The 21723-nt window shown below is 45.8% G+C and overlaps 1 protein-coding gene across 1 annotated transcript in view; it reads right to left on the minus strand.

The window, feature by feature from the left end:
• The window catches only part of LOC138248764 (nectin-3-like), a 70836-nt gene extending 50297 nt beyond the window's left edge, over nt 1-20539 (minus strand). Inside the window, exons 1-2 of the mRNA XM_069202639.1 lie at nt 20305-20539; nt 2349-2687 (exon numbers count right to left, since the gene is read on the minus strand). Coding sequence (XP_069058740.1) covers nt 2349-2687; nt 20305-20362 — 397 coding nt within the window. The 5' untranslated portion in view covers nt 20363-20539. The remainder of the gene's footprint in view (nt 1-2348; nt 2688-20304) is intronic.
• Nucleotides 20540-21723: the final 1184 nt, after the last annotated feature.

Raw genomic sequence — 21723 nt, forward strand, 5'->3', positions numbered from 1 at the left:
GAGGGGCGTATAGTTCAAAAGCAGAGAGGGCAGTGTTGCAGAGCAGTGTCAGAATGCAGTGGTGTAGAATGGAGTACAGTGGAGTAGAGTGCAGTGGTGGATAGCACATTGATGCAGAATAGAGTGCACTGGCAGACTGCAGTGGTATAGAGTGCATTGCGTAGAGTGCAGTAGTTAGGAGTAGAGTGACGTAGAGTGCAGTGGCATAGAGTGGAGTGGCAGAGAGTAGAGTGGTGAAAAGCACAGTGGCATAGAGTAGATTGTTTCAGAGTAGAGCAAAGTGGCGTGGAGTGGCAGAGTAAAGTGGTTTAGAGTGCAGTGGCATAGAGTGCAGTGCAGCGTAGATTGGAGGGGAGTTGTGCACAGTAGATTGGTGTGGCCTAGACCAGAGTGGTGTAGAGTGCAGTGCTGAAGAGTGCAATGGTGTATAATCAAGTAATGCCAAGCAGGCCCATAGTGTGCATGTATGGATCAGTGTGTATAACCAAAGTCATCTGGTTCAAATGCAAGGGGAGACTGGCTCCTTCTGAAGTGGAGGAAAGGAGTGTCAGTAGGTGGGCAGGGGAGGAGTAGTGGAAGGGACAAGACAAGTAGGTTGGTGAGAATGAGGCCAGTAGTGACAGTCAAACACCCTGTGCCCACAATGGCTGCTGAGGATACCTAAAAATATATATATAATATACTGTATATTTACAGACACATACATGCATACATTATATATATATATATGTAAAAGCAGTAGGTAGTTATGTGTGTATTTTTGTCTTTCTCTCTCTATGTCTCTCTCACTCTCTTTCTCCCCCCCCCCCCCCCTCTCTCTCATCACTTCCAAAAAGGCAACAAATACAATACCTGGGACTTGACTAATCACCTAGTCACCCGGGGAAGCGCCCTTCATGACAGTGACACTATGGGATACAATGAAGTCGGTTTCACTGTAGAATGTTATCACAGGTCACGTGGTGTGACACCATCTTTCTTCATATCCGTACACCATTGTCATGATTCCTATTCCTTCTTAACCAGTTCCTCTAGCATAGAAATGCTAACAATGGCTCTTCCAAACACGGATGTAAGACAATGGAATGCACACGTGGCGAATACTCATCCCATTATGTCTGTATACATTGTTCCTGGTTTATAGTCTGTTTAAGGAACCGGGATTTCTGCTTTCTGAAAATGAGGAAATAAGTTACACCTGATGATGGGTTTGACACGTCTACTGAAATCAGGAGGAGGAAGTTCTTGTTCTTTCCAGTTACATCACAGAAGTTGTAATTCATTTAACTCGTAGAAATTACCTGTTTTTCCCCACAAGACATGTACATAGTATAAGTTCCCTGAACCTGTAAACCAGCATCGGGGACTAACAGAAACTATCTGTAACTAGGCAACCACAATTTCCCCAGGAAAAAAAGAACTACTGAATCAGAATGCATCATCCGCATGGATATCAGTTGTTTTGTATGTTGGCAATTTTAGGAAAACACCAAAGCTGTCTGCTGTGAGTCATTGGGCAGGTCTGTAGAGCGGGACATTTTTGGGTAAACGTAATGTATGATTTATTTTTATTTTAGGTATTAGATATAGTTCAAAAGAAGCTGCTAGTAGCCAGAGAGGATCTGGTAGATAATATTTTGCTGCAACACGAGCATCATAAATTCCAAATGCTATACGGTAAACATGATGCTATGTGATAAAAAGTATTGTCGCCTGGGGCCCAGTAACACCAGATTCCAGACTCCAAGATGTAATAGCAGGGACATGATATTTTTCATCACACCTTTTGAAGTATCATGCAAATTGAACTGTTTACATTGCGCACATTTTCAAATTTAGTGCTTCGATGCTTCAGCCGGAATGCGCTCTATAAATACAAATACAATACAATAAATTTTCAAATTGCTGCACATGAAGCAATTTGTACAGAATTTCTCAATTTCTGGTCAAGTGCAGAGGCCAGATTAGAAACTGGTTCTCTAGGATGGACGAGGGGTGACATTATGAATACTAGTGGCAAGAACCATACTTTTGGTATATGCAAGTGAGTGAGAGCTGAAGAATTTAGGGCCATATGTACCAAAGCATTTTCCCATTGACACAGAATGGGTAAAACCCTTTGCTACATCTGGCCCTTAGCTCTTTTAGGAATACCACATACATACATACCAATCACACATCCATACGTACATATACATATGAAAAACATGCTTATTTCCTCAATAACATGCGCTCCTTGATCTGACTGCTCGTCTATAACGATGTCACTGTGGATGGCCACAAAGCCTTGTGAGGAGAGCGAGCTACAGATTTAAGACTCTAAGGCATATGAGAGGGTCACATCTCACCGTAGACATGGAGGCACGTCCTTCCTACAACGGATCCTGTTGGGAACACGCTGAAGAAGCACTTGTAGCAGCCCTCATCACTCAGGCTAACAGAATGGAGTGTTATGGCTGTGGCGTTCAGTATCGTCCTGGAGAAGTCGACTACACGCCTCTTGTAGGGACCCATAACTTTCTGCCCATAAGCTTTGCTGTAGGTGGCCACGGTGCCGCTGAAGTCTCCAGTGTCCTTCTGCCATGTGACTTGAAGAACATCATGGGCATGTTCGAGTTGGCACTTGAAAGTCACTCGGTCCCCTTCCGTTGCAGTCAGAGTCTTCTCATGAATCACCATGGCGGAACCTGCATTAGAAGACGAGATTGGGTCACTTGTTCATACATCTACTATAGCACCTCACCTAAAGCTTTATTGCCACGAGTCAGAAGGTTTCTATCCTGTCCCTGGAGATGGTCACCTCTCAGCTTTGTGTACATCATTATCATTTATTTGGTTCAGAGACTGTGGGCCAGATTATTGAAGAAAGTCGTCAATATGCATCTATGACCTCACATAGGTACAGATTCCAACTTTCAGGAATTCAGAGACGTTTTCAGAAGGACGCAAGGAAATCTGCCACAGATGCATGTTTCCAGGCATACTCCTGGAAAGATAAGAGAATTCTGTTTTCGAATGAGAAAATATATAAGTATGAGAAAATCTCCAACTTTTGTCTTTCTTCAGAGGGAAACTATTTTTCACCATGTTCAACCAATCACTTTACCCACCGCCCCTATTTTGGTGGTGTTCCAATCTCCTTCCTACCCTGGAAAGTGACTTCCTTCTGACATTTTCAGGAGTAAATATATGACTTTTTCCAAATTTGGAAGGTGTCAAAAAGAACTTGGATCATGCGAGGGGAAGGCCTTGAAGAGCATGATAGGGCGGAAATAGGCAACTTAATGGTTGAGCTAATAGTGGTGAGGACAGTTGAACGTAAACCAAAAAAGAAAACGCTCTGCTGAAATGATTTCGGTGAAGTGATGTGGTAACTTTCCCTCCTAGTCTGTGCTAAGATACTGCTATTTATACTGTGCTGCCTGACTAAGCCTCAGCTAAGCTGAAGACCCTCACATCCATTATATCGGTGGGGGGACGAGGGGGAGGGATATAAATGTATTAATTTCTGCTACATTACGTTAAATTCTGTAGTAATTGATGCACACAACAACAGTAATTTATAACCGCGCTGCACAGAAAAGCAATGCGCAAGAGCCAGTGTGTGTACATGCTGTTTGTTCAAATGAATAACAGTTACAACAAACAGAAATATGTTTAATTCTTCCATGTGATGCTCAAGCAGCAATCACCCATTTGGATGTCACGCGCACTGCTGGGTGGCACAAACACTGCAGTGCACCAATACACTATTGTATCACAGCTTGCATCTTAATAAGCAAAGCAAGGTGTCACTGAGTACAACTATTGTTGGGACAGGGGTGTTTATTACAGCCCATTTCCTGAAAGGCACTGATACAATATGCCATTAAGTTACCCTACAGGAATGGGCCCACTCACGGTGCCAGGATTGGAAGGCAGTGGGGAGACAGAAAGACAAATAAGAAAAATAAAGCGCTGGTCAGTGCACTGCTCTGCCTCCCGTGGCTCCATCTTGCAAGTAGAGCCCTTTCCCTGGCTCCTCTGAACTCCTGACCCCTGTCAGTAGTTCGAGGCCCTCCTCCACCCGCCGGCCTCTGCCTATACCTCATCCCTGGTGTCCAGTGGGAGAGCTCTGCTTTCTTACTAGGCTACCTTCTGCCTCTCTTCTCCTTTTCTCCTCCTTTGCTCTCTGCTCTGCTTCTCTTCTGTCCATTTGTGCTCCTTTTTCTTCCCTACTCTCTTCCTCATTTATCTCTGCTGCTGCCCCCGCGGCCTGCCCCATTTTTCCACCACCCACAGCTGTCCTCTCCCCCCCCACCTCCCGAACGTAATGGCGGCCGCTGCGTGCGCCAAAGGTGCACTAAAGGGAAGCCCATCTGTGCTGGTCCACGTCTGGACCGCACCCAGTGCCAGAACCTCCGCTTCCCATCCCCCCACCGCCGCCACACACGTCTTCACTATGACAACGCCACCCTCCACACCCTCAACACCGGCTGCTCTTCCGCCTGCCTTCAAGCCTCCCCGCAGACCACCCGCGGACCTTTCTCCTTCCGGAACTGCACCTTCACCAGCCTCCACGCCAATGACCCACCCACCAAGGAAGGACGCAACCATCTCAGATGTATCCTCCTCAACACCGGCTCCGTCCTCAAGCACGCGCTAGAGCTATGGAATCTATTCGACTCAGCCTCCCCAGACGTCGCATTCCTGACCGAGACCTGGATGAACCCCTCCTCAGCGCCTGACATGGCCATAGCCATCCCGGACGGCTACAATGTCACCCGCAGGGACCGCTCCAACAAACCAGGAGGAGGCATCGCCATCGCCAACAAGAACACCCTCAGGATCATGACCAGCACTGAAAGACACCCTCAGCAGCATCAAACACCTGCACTTCCAGATCCACACTGACCCAAAGACCACCCTCCGAGGGATCCTCATCTACAGGCCCCCTAGCCCCTGACAGAAGTTCAGTGACTCCATCACCGATGTCATCAGCACGCACGCTCTCGCATCCACTGACTACATACCCTGAGGGGACTTAAACTTCCACCTCGAGAACACCAACGACAACAACACCGCCACCCTGCTCTCCAACCTCTCCAACCTTGGCCTCAAACAGCTTGTCACGACACCGACCCACTCCGCAGGACCCACACTCTACCTATTTTCTCCACCAGCAATCACGTCTCCTTCAGCCACACCACCGAACTCCACTGGACAGACCACCGCTGCATCCCCTTCTCCTTCAAGAAACCCGCAACACACCACCACCCACAACAGATCCCCCACCGCAGTTGGAACAAGGTCACCAAAAACCAACTTATCGCGACCCTCTCCCGGAACCCACCCATTGACACCACCGACACTGATATAGCTGCCCAAAACTTCAGGCAATAGGTCGACACCTGTGCAGGTCCACCCCTCGCGGAGGAAGGATGAAAGACAGGTATTCGAAGATCCGGATAGGAGGCCTAGGGTATGAGAAAGAGAGGGCATTTGGAGTTCGCTTGGTGAAAAAAGTGACAAAGATGTATGGAATGGGGTGAATTGAATGGAACAAGGGCAAAGAAAACATAAAGCCTTATGTGAAAGGAGTTTGGGGGGGTAGGTCAAAAAGGGTACAATTTTGAGATGTTAATGTTAAAAGAATTGTTGTTGCATGTTATACTAATGATGCAATCCTGTCCTAATAAATGGCCTTATGAACAAAGACTGGAGTCTCGATTGTGAATGCCTCGCGAAAGCACACCTTCCTTTCTGCTCAGACACTGAGCTTTGCTGAAAATGGTGGAAAAAATTTATGAAAAAAGGACAGGGGTGTTGCAGGGTGGAGAGCAAACAGCCTGACCCCTTTAGGTATTGAGACAGCATAACGTGGCTGTGCCATTATGCGTTTCAGAAATACAAATGAAATGCACTCGACAACATATAAAATGTATGTTTAAAATGTATTAATGTAAATGAAGAAACTGAAAGTCATGAACTGAAATGCATTTATAAGTAGAATACTGTAATCACTCTTTGGGCTTCCAACCTCGCCCATGTCACGTGAGTCACTTACATTGGTTTGTGGGCTTGCCTTTTAAAATCCGCTTGCTTTCATTTGTAAAAAGGTATGCATACGTCATGCCTTTTCCGGTGTTTAGCCCACCTACACAGCACTGGTAAACTACTAAAAACATACGAGGCTCGATGTTTTCAACATGGTGTCCGGACTACTTTATCTGTTTATTTTCCATGCAGCATGATCGCACTGCATTTTACATAGTGAAATCGCGCTGCATTTTTTTTCTTTAAAACGCTAATAGTTCTAACTCGAGCAAATGCGAGACCCTTTGCTTTGAAAATGCTTGTTCATTTTTTATTTGTACCTCCCCTATTTCTGTTTGTTTCTCCCCAGGGACCTAGCCTCTTTACCATCCTGATTGGTTGACTGTACCCTTTCACTTGTTACACTTAGGGAACTTCTTTCATTACTTCATGAAAGTGCGTGTGTTTTCTAGCTCTCTCTCGTGTGTTGCTTCCTCCTTGAAACATTCACCCACCACTCTATCCATGTTGCTCCCTCATCCCTCACTCAAATTTGTCCATTGCTCTTCCAACCCCTCCCTGGCTTTTTTATTATTTATTGGGGGGTCTCCCCAAACCAGGCTCAAGTGCCTCCTTTGCTCCTTGCCACTTGCCCACTCTCTGCTTTCCACCCGCTCGCCCCACCAGCTCCTCCATTGTCCCCCTAAATTGCAAATTGCTGCTGGGCTGCTCCACCTCACAAAAAGCTTTTTTTGTGCTGCTCAAATGTATTTTTTTATATATCAACCCACTTTGGATGGGTAAAAAAAAAAAAAAACACATGGGGCTAGATGTACTTAGCTTTAGCGACTCGCAAATCAGTCGCTAAGTGCTTTGCAGCCACTTTTTTTTGTATTTATTATGTACAAAAGCCATTCGCAAGCTGTTAATAGCGAAGCAAATGGATTGTGAGTTCCTAAATTTAAGGACCAGATTTAGCAAATCGTTATTTTGAAATACCAAATAGTGATTCCCAAATAATATGTTCAAGACAGTCACAATTTTGCAAATGAGTAAATATTCACAAACTAACACCAAGTCAGAACAGGTAACAGTGTAATCTATAAGAAAAGCCCAAAATGCATCAGGGTTTTTCCAAAATGGCGGCTGTTAGACTTTTAATCCTTGGCGTGGTCTCCCTTAACTTGTTGCCTCTGTTCCCCAGGTTGTTGATGTGTGCTGGTCTCTGATTTTATTGTTTTTGTTACTCTGGGCACTTTACCACTGCTAACCAGTGCTAAAGTGCAAGTGCTCCTGTTTAAAATGTGTACGTAATTGGTTCTCCATGATTGGCATATTTGTTTTACTGTTAAGTCCCTAGTAAAGTGCACTAGAGGTGCCCAGGGCCTGTAAATCAAAAGCTACTATTGGGCCTGCAGCACTGGTTGTGCCACCCACATAAGTAGCTCTGTAATCATGTCTCAGACCTGCCACTGCAGTGTCTGTGTGTGTATTTTTACACTGTAAATTCGACTTGGCAAGTGTACCCACTTGCCAGGCCTAAACCTTCCCTTTTCTTACATGTAAGGCACCCCTAAGGTAGGCCCTAGGTAGCCCCAAGGGCAGGGTGCAGTGTATGGATAAGGTAGGACATATAGTAATGTGGTTTATATGTCCTGACAGTGAAATACTGCCAATTTCGTTTTTCACTGTTGCAAAGCCTGTCTCTCTCATAGGATAACATGGGTGCTACCTTTAAATATGATTAAAGTGTAGATTCCCCTAGAGAGTAGATGGACATGTGGAGTTTAGGGTCCCTGAACTCACAATTTAAAAATACATCTTTTAGTAAAGTTGATTTTAAGATTGTGCGTTTGAAAATGCCACTTTTAGAAAGTGAGCATTTTCTTGCTTAAACCATTCTGTGACTCTGCCGTGTTTGTGGATTCCCTGTCTGGGTCAGTTTGACAGTTGGGTTGTTTTTCACCTCACACCAGACAGTGACACAAAGGGGGCTGGGGTGTAACCTGCATTTCCTGATTAGCCATCTCTGCTAGGAGGGAGGGGTGGAGTGGTCACTCTCATCTGAAAGGACTGTGCCTGCCTCTGACAATGCCGGCTCCAACCCCCTGCTGTGTGTCTGATGACTTGCCTGGGCAAGGCAGGATTTCACAAGTAGGTGTGAGTCCCCTTTGAAGAAAGGTGACTTCAAAGACTAAAATGGGTATAAGAAGGGCACCCAAATCTACAGACTTTAGAAACACTTCTGGAACCAAGAGGAACCTCTGCCTGGAGAAGAGCTGATAGCTGAGGAAGAAGTGCTGCCCTGCCTGTGACTGTGCTTTGTGGAGCTTTCCTGCAGTGCTGCTTCTGTCAGAGTAAGAGGGCAAAGACTGGACTTTGTGTGCCTTCCATCTTGTGAAGAAATCTCCAAGGGCTTGATTTAGAGCTTGCCTCCTGTTGTTTGAAGTCTCAGGGACAGCAAAGACTTCTCTCTGCCAGCACCTGGAGTCTCTGGAGAGACTCCTGCTCTGACAAGTGGTGCCCTGTCCAGTCCCTGGGCCCTTGAAAGGAAAGCTGGTGGAAATCCAAGGAAATCGACTTCGGACGACTCCGGACCGACGCCGCTGCTGAATCCGGTAACGCCGCCTGCACCTGACGCCGTGACCTTCGCTGGAACGCGACACTCTTCGCAGGCCCGTCGCCGCAGCCGCCCTGCTGAAGTCCGCGACTACGTGGAAGTCGCTGCTCCACGTCGTGACCGACGCCGCTTGAAGTGCACGGATTCAACGTTTCGCACAGACGCCGCGATTCCTGACTTCGCGCCTCAGCTTGTTTTCACTCTTCACCAAAGGTACTGTACTTGGGGGTCTACACGACTCCGTGTCCGGCACCGCTGGTGTCGGCTTGTTGGGAACGACTCCGTCACGATGCCGTGTTAACATCTCATTGAAGCATTTTTGTTTCTAAGCGCTATTTTTGAGTTTAATCTTTAAAAATTCATAACTTGACTTGTGGATGTTGGATTTTTGTCGTTTTGGTCTCGTTTTGTTTAGATAAATATTTCCTATTTTTCTAAACCGGTGTCGTGTCATTTTGTAGTGTTTTCATTAAGTTACTGTGTGTGTTGGTACAAATACTTTACACCTAGCGCTCTGAAGTTAAGCCTACTGCTCTGCCAAGCTACCAAGGGGGTAAGCAGGGGTTAGCTGAGGGTGATTCTCTTTTACCCTGACTAGAGTGAGGGTCCTTGCTTGAACAGGGGGTAACCTGACTGTCAACCAAAGACCCCATTTCTAACAGCGGCATTGTATGCTATGATTTTCAGAGTCAAGGTGACCAACTTAAACCAAACGGAGAAGGAAATCTATAACAAATACACTCTGAGTAGTGTTATAATTTTAGTTCTCATTACACTCCTGAGACTACACCTTGAAAGCAACACGCTGCACAGTATTTCCATCCCCATACATGTGAAGGTGCTGTGCTTACTACAACTGTTAGAATCTGGTAGTTACCTGGGTGTCATTACTGTTGCTGGTGGTGTGTGTCAGAGTCTATTGTCACTTTTTTGGTGCATTCCTCGATGCCATGTTAATATATATCAAGCAATACATCCATCTTTACAGAAGTGCCACTCAAATCCAAACAACTAAATTGGATTTGTATAGGATTATCAATTTTCCACATGTGGTAAGGTGTGTGGATAGTACCTAGGATATATTTTCTTGAAACCGAACAAAACACATTCCCTTAACATACAAGCGGTGTGTAATGCACACAACATCATCACAGATATGGTATGCCAGTATACTAGAAGCACCCATGATTGCTTAATGTTCAGGCATGGTGGCATTGCTTGCCAGCTAGAACATGGGGAGTTCGATGATGGACATCTATTAGGTAAAGCTGCGTACTGCAATGTGTGAAGAGTTGTATTGTGACATTAATGTGGTGACCAGACACCAATGTGCATGTCTTCTACAGCTGACCGTGCATATACCTTACGACCCTGGATACTGACACCATACCTTTCAACAAATAACTCTACTGAGCAGTGCTACAATGTTGCACATAAATGCACCAGAGGAGTAATTGAACAGGCCTTTGGCCTATTAAAAAACAGATTTTGGTGTTTACATAAGGGTGGAGGAGCATTACAGTGTGCACCAGAAACATCATGCAAAATTATTGCAACGTGCGAAATGCTGCACAACATTGTCACCAGGACAGGAATACTCATCGCAGTGTCACACTCTGAGTCTAAATATGGCAATACTGCACCTCCACCACAGCAGCAAGCAGAAGAAAGGAGAACAGTGGAGGGAAGAGGGTGATGGGACAACATTGCCAACAATTATTTTGGAAGGGAAGTCAACAGTTATAATGCATTTGATCATGTTAACAAAAAAACTGAAACTTGTTGATGCGCGAAAGCAAACTCCCTTTAGTGGCTGGTACATATGTTAATTTCTTCATTAACAAACAACGATTTAGCAAATTATGCAATGCTGAATACTTCACCAGATAGGACTATTATCAAATATGTGAAATACACATAGAAAAAAACCACATCAATGCTTTCTGCCCCATGTGGCCTGATGGTGTATTCTCAGAATGTGTGTCAGCATGTGTCTGGCTGCTGCTGCATCTTTGGGATATAGCATCAGTAGTGGACACACTACAGATGCTAGAGTGGTCCTTGCTCCCCTGACCGTCACCAACTGTGCCACCTGCAATGCGGCCAGTTTGCATTGCCTCAACTGCTGTTGCAATGAGTTGCAAATTCCTTGCTTCATCACCACTAAAGTGGCCCATTTCAACTTGGACACATGTGTGCATGTCATCACATGTGTGCATATGTCAGCAAACATGCACACATGCTTGGGACCACATGTGCATGCCAAAGTCATCATGCCAACAAAACAACACATCCATCATTGCACCTTTTTTCTTTTCTTTTGACTGATGCTGCACAGGACCGGGAAACCACATTGGCAAAGTCAATAGGTTAAAAAGCCAAGACCTATTGGCTTTGTCAATGATTGCTCATGTAGTCTGTTACAAAGAAGTGTGTCAGTGCAGCCTTTTACATTATGGTGCTGTCAATGTAACCCTTCTACATCCAAACTGTCTGACAGTATTTTGCCTTTATTTATCTATGGCATGTCCTGGTTGTAAGGTCTGGAATGACAGAGCAGCTGTCTGTATAGGTTGTTGTTACCAATTCTTAAAATATATAGAGTGGGCTCTTTCTCCACCAGCAAGAGTACTTCTATCTCATCAAATGCTACTGCCTATCAATCAATCAATCAGTCTATTTCTAAAGCGCACTACTTACCCGTGAGGGTTTCAAGGCGCTGGGGGTTGGGGGTAGGGGTGCTGCTACTGCTCGAAGAGCCAGGTCCTGAGGTGTCTTCTGAAGGAGAGCAGGTCCTGGATCTGTCTTAGGTCAGACGGGAGGGTGTTCCAGGTCTTGGCGGGGAGGTAAGAGAAAGATCTGCCGCCGGAAGATCCGTGCCAGATGCGGGGGATGGAGGCGAGGGCAATGTTGGCAGAGCGGAGTTGCCGGGTGGGGGTGTAGAAGCTGAGTCTGCTGTTCAGGTAGGCTGGTCCGGTGTTGTGAAGTGCTTTGTGTGTGTGGGTGAGGAGCTTGAAGGTGATCCTCTTGTTGACGGGGAGCCAGTGGAGGTCTCTTAGGTGGGGGGTGACGTGGCTGTGGCGAAGGAGCCAGAGACCTCTCAAAAGCAGTGATAGTGGCAACTTGTAAAAAAATATTTTTATGGGCTCTCCGTGTGAATGCATTTTCTACTGATCATGTGGTGTACCATTGGTACAAGATTGCAAAGGCAGCAGCGCAAACTATACAATCTTACACAACCTGGCAAACAACATAGTAGTGTGTGACATAAATGCAGACTTTGAATGCAAGATCATACATCTCTATTCTTAAAGTTTTAGTGAAACTAAATTATTGAAGCATCATGTGCCAGTCACTGCTCTGTTGTATTATGTAATTATAAGGGATCCTCCAAGTTACAGTTGAGGTGCTACTGAAGAGCTGTGTGAACGACCATACAATGGTAAGTGCTGCAGATAGTGCATCCAGGGACTGAGATGCCATCCTTGAGCTATGCAAAGAGTTGTTCACTATATACTTCTGTGGACCCCCAGTGAATCATTACTGGAACCTGGGGACCACCACTGAGTCATTATTGAAGTCTGGGGACCCCCAACGAGTCATTAGTAGAAGCAATTTCTCTGCTTTGAACCTCAATATATTACACAGAAATACAGAAAAAGCTGCACAGATTATGAAATGTTTTATTTCATTCACATACAAATATAGAAAAATATACATTTTAATGGGAAGGTTACAGTTTTTCTATATTTGTTTTTCATTCTAAACAATGTGCTAGGCGTTAGCCAGAAACTCAAACTCAAGAAAAAATGGATCCTCGAGCGTACACCCGACTACCTTGCCACCCTCAAGGAAACCAACCGCAAACACCACCAACTGATCCGACTCGCCAAGCGCTCCCACTTCACAGAACGCCTCAATAACAACGCTCACGACTGCAAAGAACTCTTCTGCATCGTGAAGGAACTTTCCAACGTCAACGACGTCCCTCCTTCCCAGGAACTCTGCGACGAGCTCTCCACCTTCTTCTACCAGAAAATCGCAACCATCCACGACAGCTTCAACACCTCACCTCCGCCGGACCCCACCCCCAGCAACTCCTCCCACGCCTACTGCATCACCACCTGGACTCAAGTAGATGACGCAGAAACACGAAAAACCATGAACTCCATTCACTCAGGATCCCCCGCTGACCCCTGCCCACATCACGTGTTCAACAAAGGCGACGCCACCATCGCCCCCAAACTCCGCAAGATCATCAACCTCTCCTTCGACACCGCTACTTTCCCGGACAGCTGGAAGCACGCAGAAATCCAACCCCTCCTCAAGAAACCCAAGGCAGACCTCAACGATCTCAAAAACTTCCGTCCGATCTCCCTCCTCCCTTTCCCAGCGAAAGTCATCGAGAAGATCGTCAACGCACAACTCGCCCACTTCCTAGAAGATCGCCATCCTAGACCCCTCTCAATCTGGTTTCAGACGAAACCCCAGCACTGAGACCGCACTCCTCGCCGCCACAGATGACATCAGACAACAAATGGACAACGGCGAAACCTCAGCCCTGATCCTCCTAGACCTATCAGCCGCTTTCGATACAGTCTGCCACCGCACCCTACTAAACCGTCTCCACGAGGCCGGCATCCAAGACAAAGCCGTCAACTGGATCTCATCCTTTTTCTCCGACAGAACTCAGAGAGTCCGACTCTCACCCCTCCGCTCCAAAGCCACCAACCTCATCTGCGGCGTCCCCCAAGGCTCCTCACTCAGCCCAACATTGTTCAACGTCTACATGGCCCCCCTCGCACAACTGGCCCGCCAACACAACCTCAGCATCATCTCCTACGCCGACGACACCCAACTCGTCCTCTCCCTGACCAAAGATCCTCTCACCGCCAAAACCAACCTCCACGAGGGACTGAAATCCATCGCCGAGTGGATGAGCAACAGCCGCCTGAAACTCACCTCCGACAAGACGGAAGTCCTCATCCTCGGACGCACCCCCTCGGCCTGGAGCGACTCTTGGTGGCCCACCGCCCTCGGCCCGCCACCCACCCCTGCCAGCCAAGCACAAAACCTGGGCTTCATCCTCGACTCCGCTCTCACCATGTCCAAACAGGTCAACGCTGTCTCCTCTTCCTGTTTCAACACCCTCCGCATGCTCCGCAGGATTTTCAAGTGGTTTCCAACAGGAACCAGAAAGACGTTGACCCAAGCCCTCGTCAGTAGCAGATTCGACTACGGCAACGCACTCTACACAGGCATCCCAACGAAAGACATCAAACGACTCCAACGCATCCAGAACGCAGCCGCCCGCCTGATCCTCGACGTACCCCGCCGGTGTCACATCTCCCCCCACCTGAAGAACCTCCACTGGCTCCCCGTGGAAAAGAGGATCACCTTTAAACTCCTCACCCACGCACACAAGGCACTCCACAACACCGGACCCACCTACCTGAACTCCAGACTCAACTTCTACGTTCCCTCACGTCAACTACGCTCTGTCAATCTCGCCCTCGCCATCGTCCCCCGAATCCAGCACAAGACCTCTGGCGGCAGATCCTTCTCCTACCTCGCCGCCAAGACCTGGAACTCTCTCCCCACCTCTCTCTGCCAGACCCAGGACCTCCTCACCTTCTGGAGACTCCTCAAGACATGGCTCTTCGAACGTTAGCAGCACCCCCCCCAGCGCCTCGAAACCCTAACGGGTACATAGCGCGCTTTATAAATCTTTTGATTGATTGATATCTAACACATACTGTCTTTTTGCCGGTGCATACCAGTGCGCCAGCAGAGGCCCACCAGTCATCTACACTAGATGTATTTCCTGCACTTGTGCTGCTCCCACAAATCAATCTAAGGATACCAACTTCATTTGTAGCCTCCAATTTCAAATTCCTTCGCATTTCCACAACATTTTAAAACTTTACATTTTATATTTTGTTTCTTTATATACATATCTTTAATTAATCTGCTAATACTAGTTACTCTTGTTAAGAGTCGCTGGCATCGAGGACCACAGGTTAAGAACCGCTGCACTATAATATCAGGTTTCGAAGGTGCTGCAGGTGAGGACTGAGATGCCCAAACAGCTGTTTCAGCTGTTTGAAGGTTACTACAGCAGAGGGTGCTGCAGGTGAGAAAAGAGGCACAATAGAAGAGTTTTGGGAAGTACTGCAGTGCAGCATTTCAGAATTGAGGTGCAATAGAAGAGCTATTTGAAAAGACCGCATTTGTAGGTGCTGAAGGTCTAAATCAAAGTAGTCCTTCTTCTGATTTTCCACCAGTCCAGGAGTGTCCTGGAGATGGTACTGTGGATTCCACATGTATGCCCAGTGCAAGCCTGTGGGTAGTGGAAACTCCTGGCCAGTACCTAACCAATTAGATAAACTTTGCCCCGGGAGACCCTACAAACTTTTGATGCACATGCTGCATATTTTGCTGTAAACTATCACACAGTATCCCTCTTTCCCTAAAACTGATAAGGCAGAACCCTTCTTCCCCTAGTCAGAGCTCTCTGTACCCACCCAGAGGTGTGGCTATGGAAATGTGCAAACCCTTCCTGTGGTTAGTCCAAACCTGTTCTGGGGCAACTTCCCCTCAGATTGGGTTTGGAGCCAACCTGGCTAGCAAGACAAAAGGGAGGCAGGGCTAGGTGTGAGCTACATTTGCCAATGACAGTGTAGGCATCCTTTGAAGCTCAGGAATGGGCTGGGTACAGAACCACTGAGGCCATCATCCGAAATACACCTCTCCACACCCAAGACCTTTGTCCACTGCCTGGGAGCAATTCACATCTCACCACAGGGGAGCCATGCACCAGTCGGCTGGCACTGGGTAGTGGTACAAAGGCGCACTTGGCTTAGTCAGGAGAATAAAACCATTCTCAAAGTGTCATTTCTAAAAATAGTAATATAAAAATCAGACTTGCCCATTAAGTTTAATTTTAAATTACTATTACAATGAGTCCTTGAATCAAACAGAAACTAGGTACTATAAGTTGTTATAGTGTAACCCAGTGTTTGTCTATGGATGAGCCAGCCTTGCATGAGTGAACAAGCACTGGCAAAGCCAGTAGGCCTTACGTTGGCCACTAGCCTTCTGGCATGCCTTGTTTTGTTCTGTCATGGTTTTTGTAAAACGTTCTTTTGTGGGAATATGCCAGGCCCTCATCAATCTAAAAGCAAATCATTTGCCACAGGCAAAAAACACATAATACCAGAGTGCCCACTGGCACCGAAATGAACTATTTTGTGTATGGATGTACTCCTTGCGAAAGGGCAACATGCAATAACACACAGTGAAGCCATCCAATGGCTGAAGAGGGCTAACGCACTGCCCCTTAATGCATGTAGGAGAGGGTGGAAGAAAAATTTGAATGGCACCAACCACAGGCTAATGGATGAAGGCATAATTTTAGTAAAATCAAAAGATCTTGGATAAGAAAGAAAGAAAGAAAGAAAGAAAGAAAGAAAGAAAGAAAGAAAGAAAGAAAGAAAGAAAGAAAATAGCATAATACAGAACAATTTTGAATGGACGCAATCTAGTATACTGTGAAATAGAAGCAGACGGAAAAGCAAAACACTCCAAAAGGAATTTACAACAGCATTGGCAGAATGGAGTGTGCTCTGTGGTCCAGTCAGAAAAGTCATGTTATCACATCAGGCTCTAAACATGAAGGCAATGTTAAAGTAATTAGAAAGTAATACCAAAATCACTGTCACTGAAGGGAACTAGCTTGTATGCAGATGAGCTCCTTGTGAAAAAGCAAAGTGGTGTAACTCAAAGTGAGGTTAACCAGTGACTAAAGTCGGATGGCTTTCTGTCCCATACAATGTGATGTAGTGAGTGGGAGCAAAATGGCAATGACACAACAACAGACCAATGGATAAAGAGAGGTGGCTGAAAGCTCCTTTATGTAAGTATATAATACACATTTTAGTAAAATCAAAAGATCTTGGCTAACACCAGACCTAAAAATGACTTTGAATGTTTCACTGCCAGAACATGTAAACCAATAAATATTCATGTAGCATTTTTTAAATACCATGCACCCCGTCTTTTGGGCATTTAGGGCATACCTTTTTGGTGACTTATAGGTATTTAAAGGAGAGTTAAGTTTGCCATGCTGAAATTGCAGTTTAAAACTGCATATCAGGCTGCAGGGGAAGGCCTGCAGACGTGTTTAATAGGGCTACTTTTGTGGGTGGCACAATGAGTGCAGCATCCAGGTAGTAGGATTTAACTTACAGGCCCTTAGTACATGCAGTACCATATACTAAAGCAGATTTCTTCAAGGTAGCTTGTGAGCTACTAGTAGCTCTGCAGCTATCTGTAAGCAGCACTCCTATGTGTCATCCCAGACCGCTAAATTCGAAGATTTTATTTTGTTGAATTAAAAAAATGTATACCAAAATCGAAAAGTGTGTATTGGAGAAGAAAATATGTGTATTTTCAGAACTCATCATTTCAAAACTATATCTAAAGCTGATCTTTGAGTGATAAATCATGTGGGGTTGGGAAGACTTATTACTAGGATTATTACTTTGGTGCCAGGGACATTGCAACTGTGGCTGTTATGTATTTTCCCTGTAGATGCACTCCAAATTGACCACGTTTTTTTTCTACCTTACTGTCAGCTCTCAAACCCAATTTTGAAAATAGTGTTGTGATTGGTCCAGGAAGCTATTTTTCTTTTTTTGGCTCCCTGGGCGAATCACAACATCTTGCTCCCGCGGGAGTCAGAGTCCCGCAGGGGTGAGCACTCTGACTGGCTTCCAGCAACATGAAGAAAATGTTTCTGGCAGCCAATACAGCACTCAGAGACTTAGGGCCTGATTACAACCTGGGCTGAGGGGATTACTTCGCTACAAACGTGACAGATATCCCGTCCGCTATATTACAGTTCCATAGGATATAATGGAACTTGCAATATGGCGGACGGGATATCCATCAAGTTTGTGACTGAGTAATCCCCTCCGCCAAGGTCGTAATCAGGCCGTTAGTCCCAGGTCCTGCAATGCTTTTTGAAAAATAATATAAGGGGGCAGGTTAGGGATACCCTGCCACTCTAAGTTCTGTGGGGGTGGCTCCTAGGGCCAAAATAAAAAAAAAAGGCCAGCTTTTGCCATGATCCTGTGGGACACCCACAGGATGACAGCAAACACACAAAAAAAAAAAAAAAAGGAGATGCTGGTCCATCCATTTTCTAAAATATGTGGAGAGGCGAGAGTATAGCCCCCCTCCCAAGCCCATTTTGGTACCTGGGGACCTTATGCCCCTGGGACAGTGTACCTTAAATAAGGGGAGGGGGCATGGGGGTTGGCCGATTGCGGAGGTTCGACGTAGGACCTGGATGCAGTCCATGCTGTGCAACTGACTTCCCACCTCGCACAGCCAAAGGCCATACGCGTTGTGGGTTAGCTTTAAGCATGATAATAAATTATTATTTTATGTTTTTAAAAAACCTAGAAATTTAGTGACAAAAGAAAGGTTAAAGTGATGTTATAGTTAGATGTGATAGAAAGATCAGATTTTTTTTTTAAGACCTTAGAAATTCACTGGAAAATACCAAAGGTCATTTGAGATGTCATCAGTGATGTGATAATTGATGTAGAACATGTCATTAGTGATGTGATATGCGAGGTCATAAGCAGTGCATGGTGGGGCGCAAGTTATAGTTAGCTCTGCTAACTGAGCACATCGATATATACAAAGCAGACATTAATTTTGTCAAAAAGTCACCAATAATTATATTCAAATGTATATTTTATAAATACACACAATGCAAAATATGTAATACTTATTGTCACAAAATATTTTAAATAAAGCATTTTTCAAAACAAACTTTTTTCACCTTTTTCAAATCTGAAAATCCAGCCATAGAACCAACCACAAGGAGTCTCTGCACTCCAGCTGAAGAGAGTACAGCTCGGAGTGCTTTAAAAATTATGATACAATCTCCTGCGTGATGTATTCAATGATCCAGGCTACCAGGAGTACTTTGATTTTTTTTTTATCTGTGGGGCTGCTGCACTCCCCGCAACACTAAATGGTTGCGGGGGTCCCTGCATCTTCCTGTGACACCACCAGGATCAAAAAATATAATTATAAGGCCCTCGAAGGGCATTTTGGGTGCTCATTGCCTGGAGCAGTGAATAAGAAATGGCCAGCTCCTGCAGCTCATTTATTATTCTGTTTTATATGTTTTTTTGGGGTGTCCTTTTTTCCAACTAGGATACTTATCCATCCAACCTACCCTCAAAATAAGGCTTGCAATATAACCCCATGGTCCACCCTTGGGGGCTTACAATTCAAAAGGGAGAGAGCCCGCCCCTTTATGGACACATTTTTTTATTCAGAATTGTACACCTGCTACTATTACGGATGTGTACATCCTTACACGTAGGAGTACCGTCGCAGCTTCGCCAGACTGACTTTTATGTGAAAGTGACCACGGGCCACTTACCTTGCTTGCAATCGAAAATGCCATGTAGGTAAAGCAGGTTTAAAATATGGTATGAATGCATAAACACAGTAACATCAGTAGAAGCTAAAAAAACAAGCATTATATTTATCACCCCAGAAAGAACTGCCAGTCAAGAAGTTGTACATTCAGATGAACATGCAATATTGCTTGTAGAGCCACCTGTCGCACTGCATTCCAAAAAGGATGAGACTCGAGCAACCACTGTCATCTCTAATAATGTGTTTAGCCCAATGCTTAATTTGTAAATAAAAACGTGCCGGTGCCCAAAGTCCTCCTCTTAAACCCGGGGCTGCTGCATTTAAATGTGCGAGCACGGAATACTGAGGTCGCGGAATCCTGAAGCCATCTCGGGCCTCTTTATTCCATTTAAAGCCACTCTCTGCCCCTTCAGCTCACTCTTGCACCTTACTGCTTTCTACCTTTGTGACTTCTCGTTTTTCACTTCCTCCGTCTCTCCCATATGTGTCTTTTGCTCGCAGCAAATGCTTGAGGCAGAAGACTAAGCGCCGGCCCTCAAAAATAAGTGCCGGTGCTCAGCACCGGACACAAGAAGCACAAATTAAGCACTGGTTTAGCCCATTATGGTGGCTCAGTGACGAGGCTTGTTATAGGAAGATTATAACAGTGTTGCCTGATGAGCCCTAAAGAGTCCCTCATTGGGAGTGACACTCCCGCATCTGGCTGTCAGGTTGAGCTCTCACTTGCAGGAGGTTAAATGTCGCAGTTGGAGCTTGAACCAGAAAGGTAAATCTGATTCAGTTCATATCCATGGCAAGCGCAGAGCAAAGGCTTGAATGGGTCATGGAGCCGCAGCCCACCCCAACAGACGCCTCCAGGTGATGAGAGTAACATCAGAATGCTGCACCACTGTTTTTTCAAGGCACGAGTCTACTCTAGTGAGGCTTTTTTTTGTTACTTTATTCACCGGACATGTTGATTCTGTCGTCACTTCCTGTGTTGTCAAAAGCTGTGCTACTTTAGTTCTCACTCCTAAGAAGTTTCTAAACTTGAGAGCAGGATCGCTAAACCCAGAATCTCTTAACTGGGGGCATGTCTGTCCCTGGTCCATATCTGTGCTACCCGTAGCTACCATATCTACCGTCTACTGCACTCACGAGCGCGTCCCCCACGGAAGTACAAACGGACCTTTACATTGTAAAGTACGCAATACATCCGTACTCACTCGATATGAAGCAGCAAACAGTGTGGGCCAGAAGGAGGCTGCTCACCTTCGCCGTCATTGCAAGAGCATCCGCAATGAACACTGCCTCGAGCAGCTGCTTCCCCTGGCGAGCATTGCCTTATATATTTGAATAGTGAAGTAAGGGCGTTCCCGTGTTCTCCTCCCCGCCCCCCCACAAACACAGGATCCTGGCCTGAGAGCTCCAGTGTGGTGAGTACTGAGCGCCCCCCTTCTTGTTCACTCGGGGGGCGGGGGACTCCCTCAAGTTTCATTACGCCACTGAGTCAGATTGGGTGACCACCCTTCGTAAATTTCACGGACTGCCCGTAATTTCGCTCTGTTGTCCGTGATGAAAGTCTTAAGGGACGGCATTTGTCGTAATTTTAGCCTTTCACCAAAAGGTCAAGGGATGGAAAGGCGCAGTGCTTGAAATGGGAAAAATAAAGTGCAGGTACTCTGTGCCAGAGTACCTGCTTGTTTCCGAGAAGTGCCGGTACTCACCAATTCAAAGTATTACGTTTTTCTTGAGATGTGCCGGTACTCTCCGTCTCAAAATAAAAAAGTGCCGGTACTCAGTACCGGACAGTACCGGCCCATTTAAAGCACTGGTAGGGCGAAATTATGGCAGATTAGTTTCCCTAGTTGGATTGGACAGCAGGGGGTCTCCTGTGCTGTGGGGGGGGGGGGGGGGGGGGGGGTCGTGTCTCCTTCCCTAAAGAAATGCAAATGTGGGCAACTGGTAAATCTGCAAATGCAAAGGATCTTGAAAACCTGCATTGACTTTCACTAAAGGAGTCATTTGAAGCTTTCTGATGGCAAATATATTTTCTTTTATTTAGAGAGGTACTGAAATGGTGTTCCAAGGTGAGCTGTGGAGTGTGTGGTTTTAAAGAGTGTTATAAAAATATTAGTACTAGGTATAAACTGTATATTATTCAAATCTGCATTTGAGAAGCACTTTTTTTTATTTAACCAAAATGTATTTGCGCATTTTGAACCAGCCTATATTATCATGTAATTGTATTTATAGAGCGCTTACTACCCCTGACGAGGTGTCTAATGCATGTTTAAAATAAGGACTCAGTCAGAGGAACTATCGTTACTTACAGTATTAGGTTGTTTTAATGAAGACGAGGGGACAGGGCAGAGCGGATCGGCCATGCCTGTGCTGATTGGCTCGCTGACGTCACCCGCACGGGCATTCCCTATATCTGGGGACTGGGGCTCTGGGGCCAAGAGACTGGGGGCGATGCAGTTGTGCATTATCACTGAATATTCCTCTTACTGAATAGTAGGAAAAATACATCTTTTGATGTTGTAAGACAAATGACAAACCCCATCCACAGGAGAAGCCTACTGCTGTAAACATGATTCAGAGCAACGTCTAGGCACCTAAATTTCAATGGAGTAACGCAAAAT

Source organism: Pleurodeles waltl, chromosome 8 (assembly GCF_031143425.1).
Source record: "Pleurodeles waltl isolate 20211129_DDA chromosome 8, aPleWal1.hap1.20221129, whole genome shotgun sequence".
NCBI classification, from domain to species: Eukaryota; Metazoa; Chordata; class Amphibia; order Caudata; family Salamandridae; genus Pleurodeles; species Pleurodeles waltl.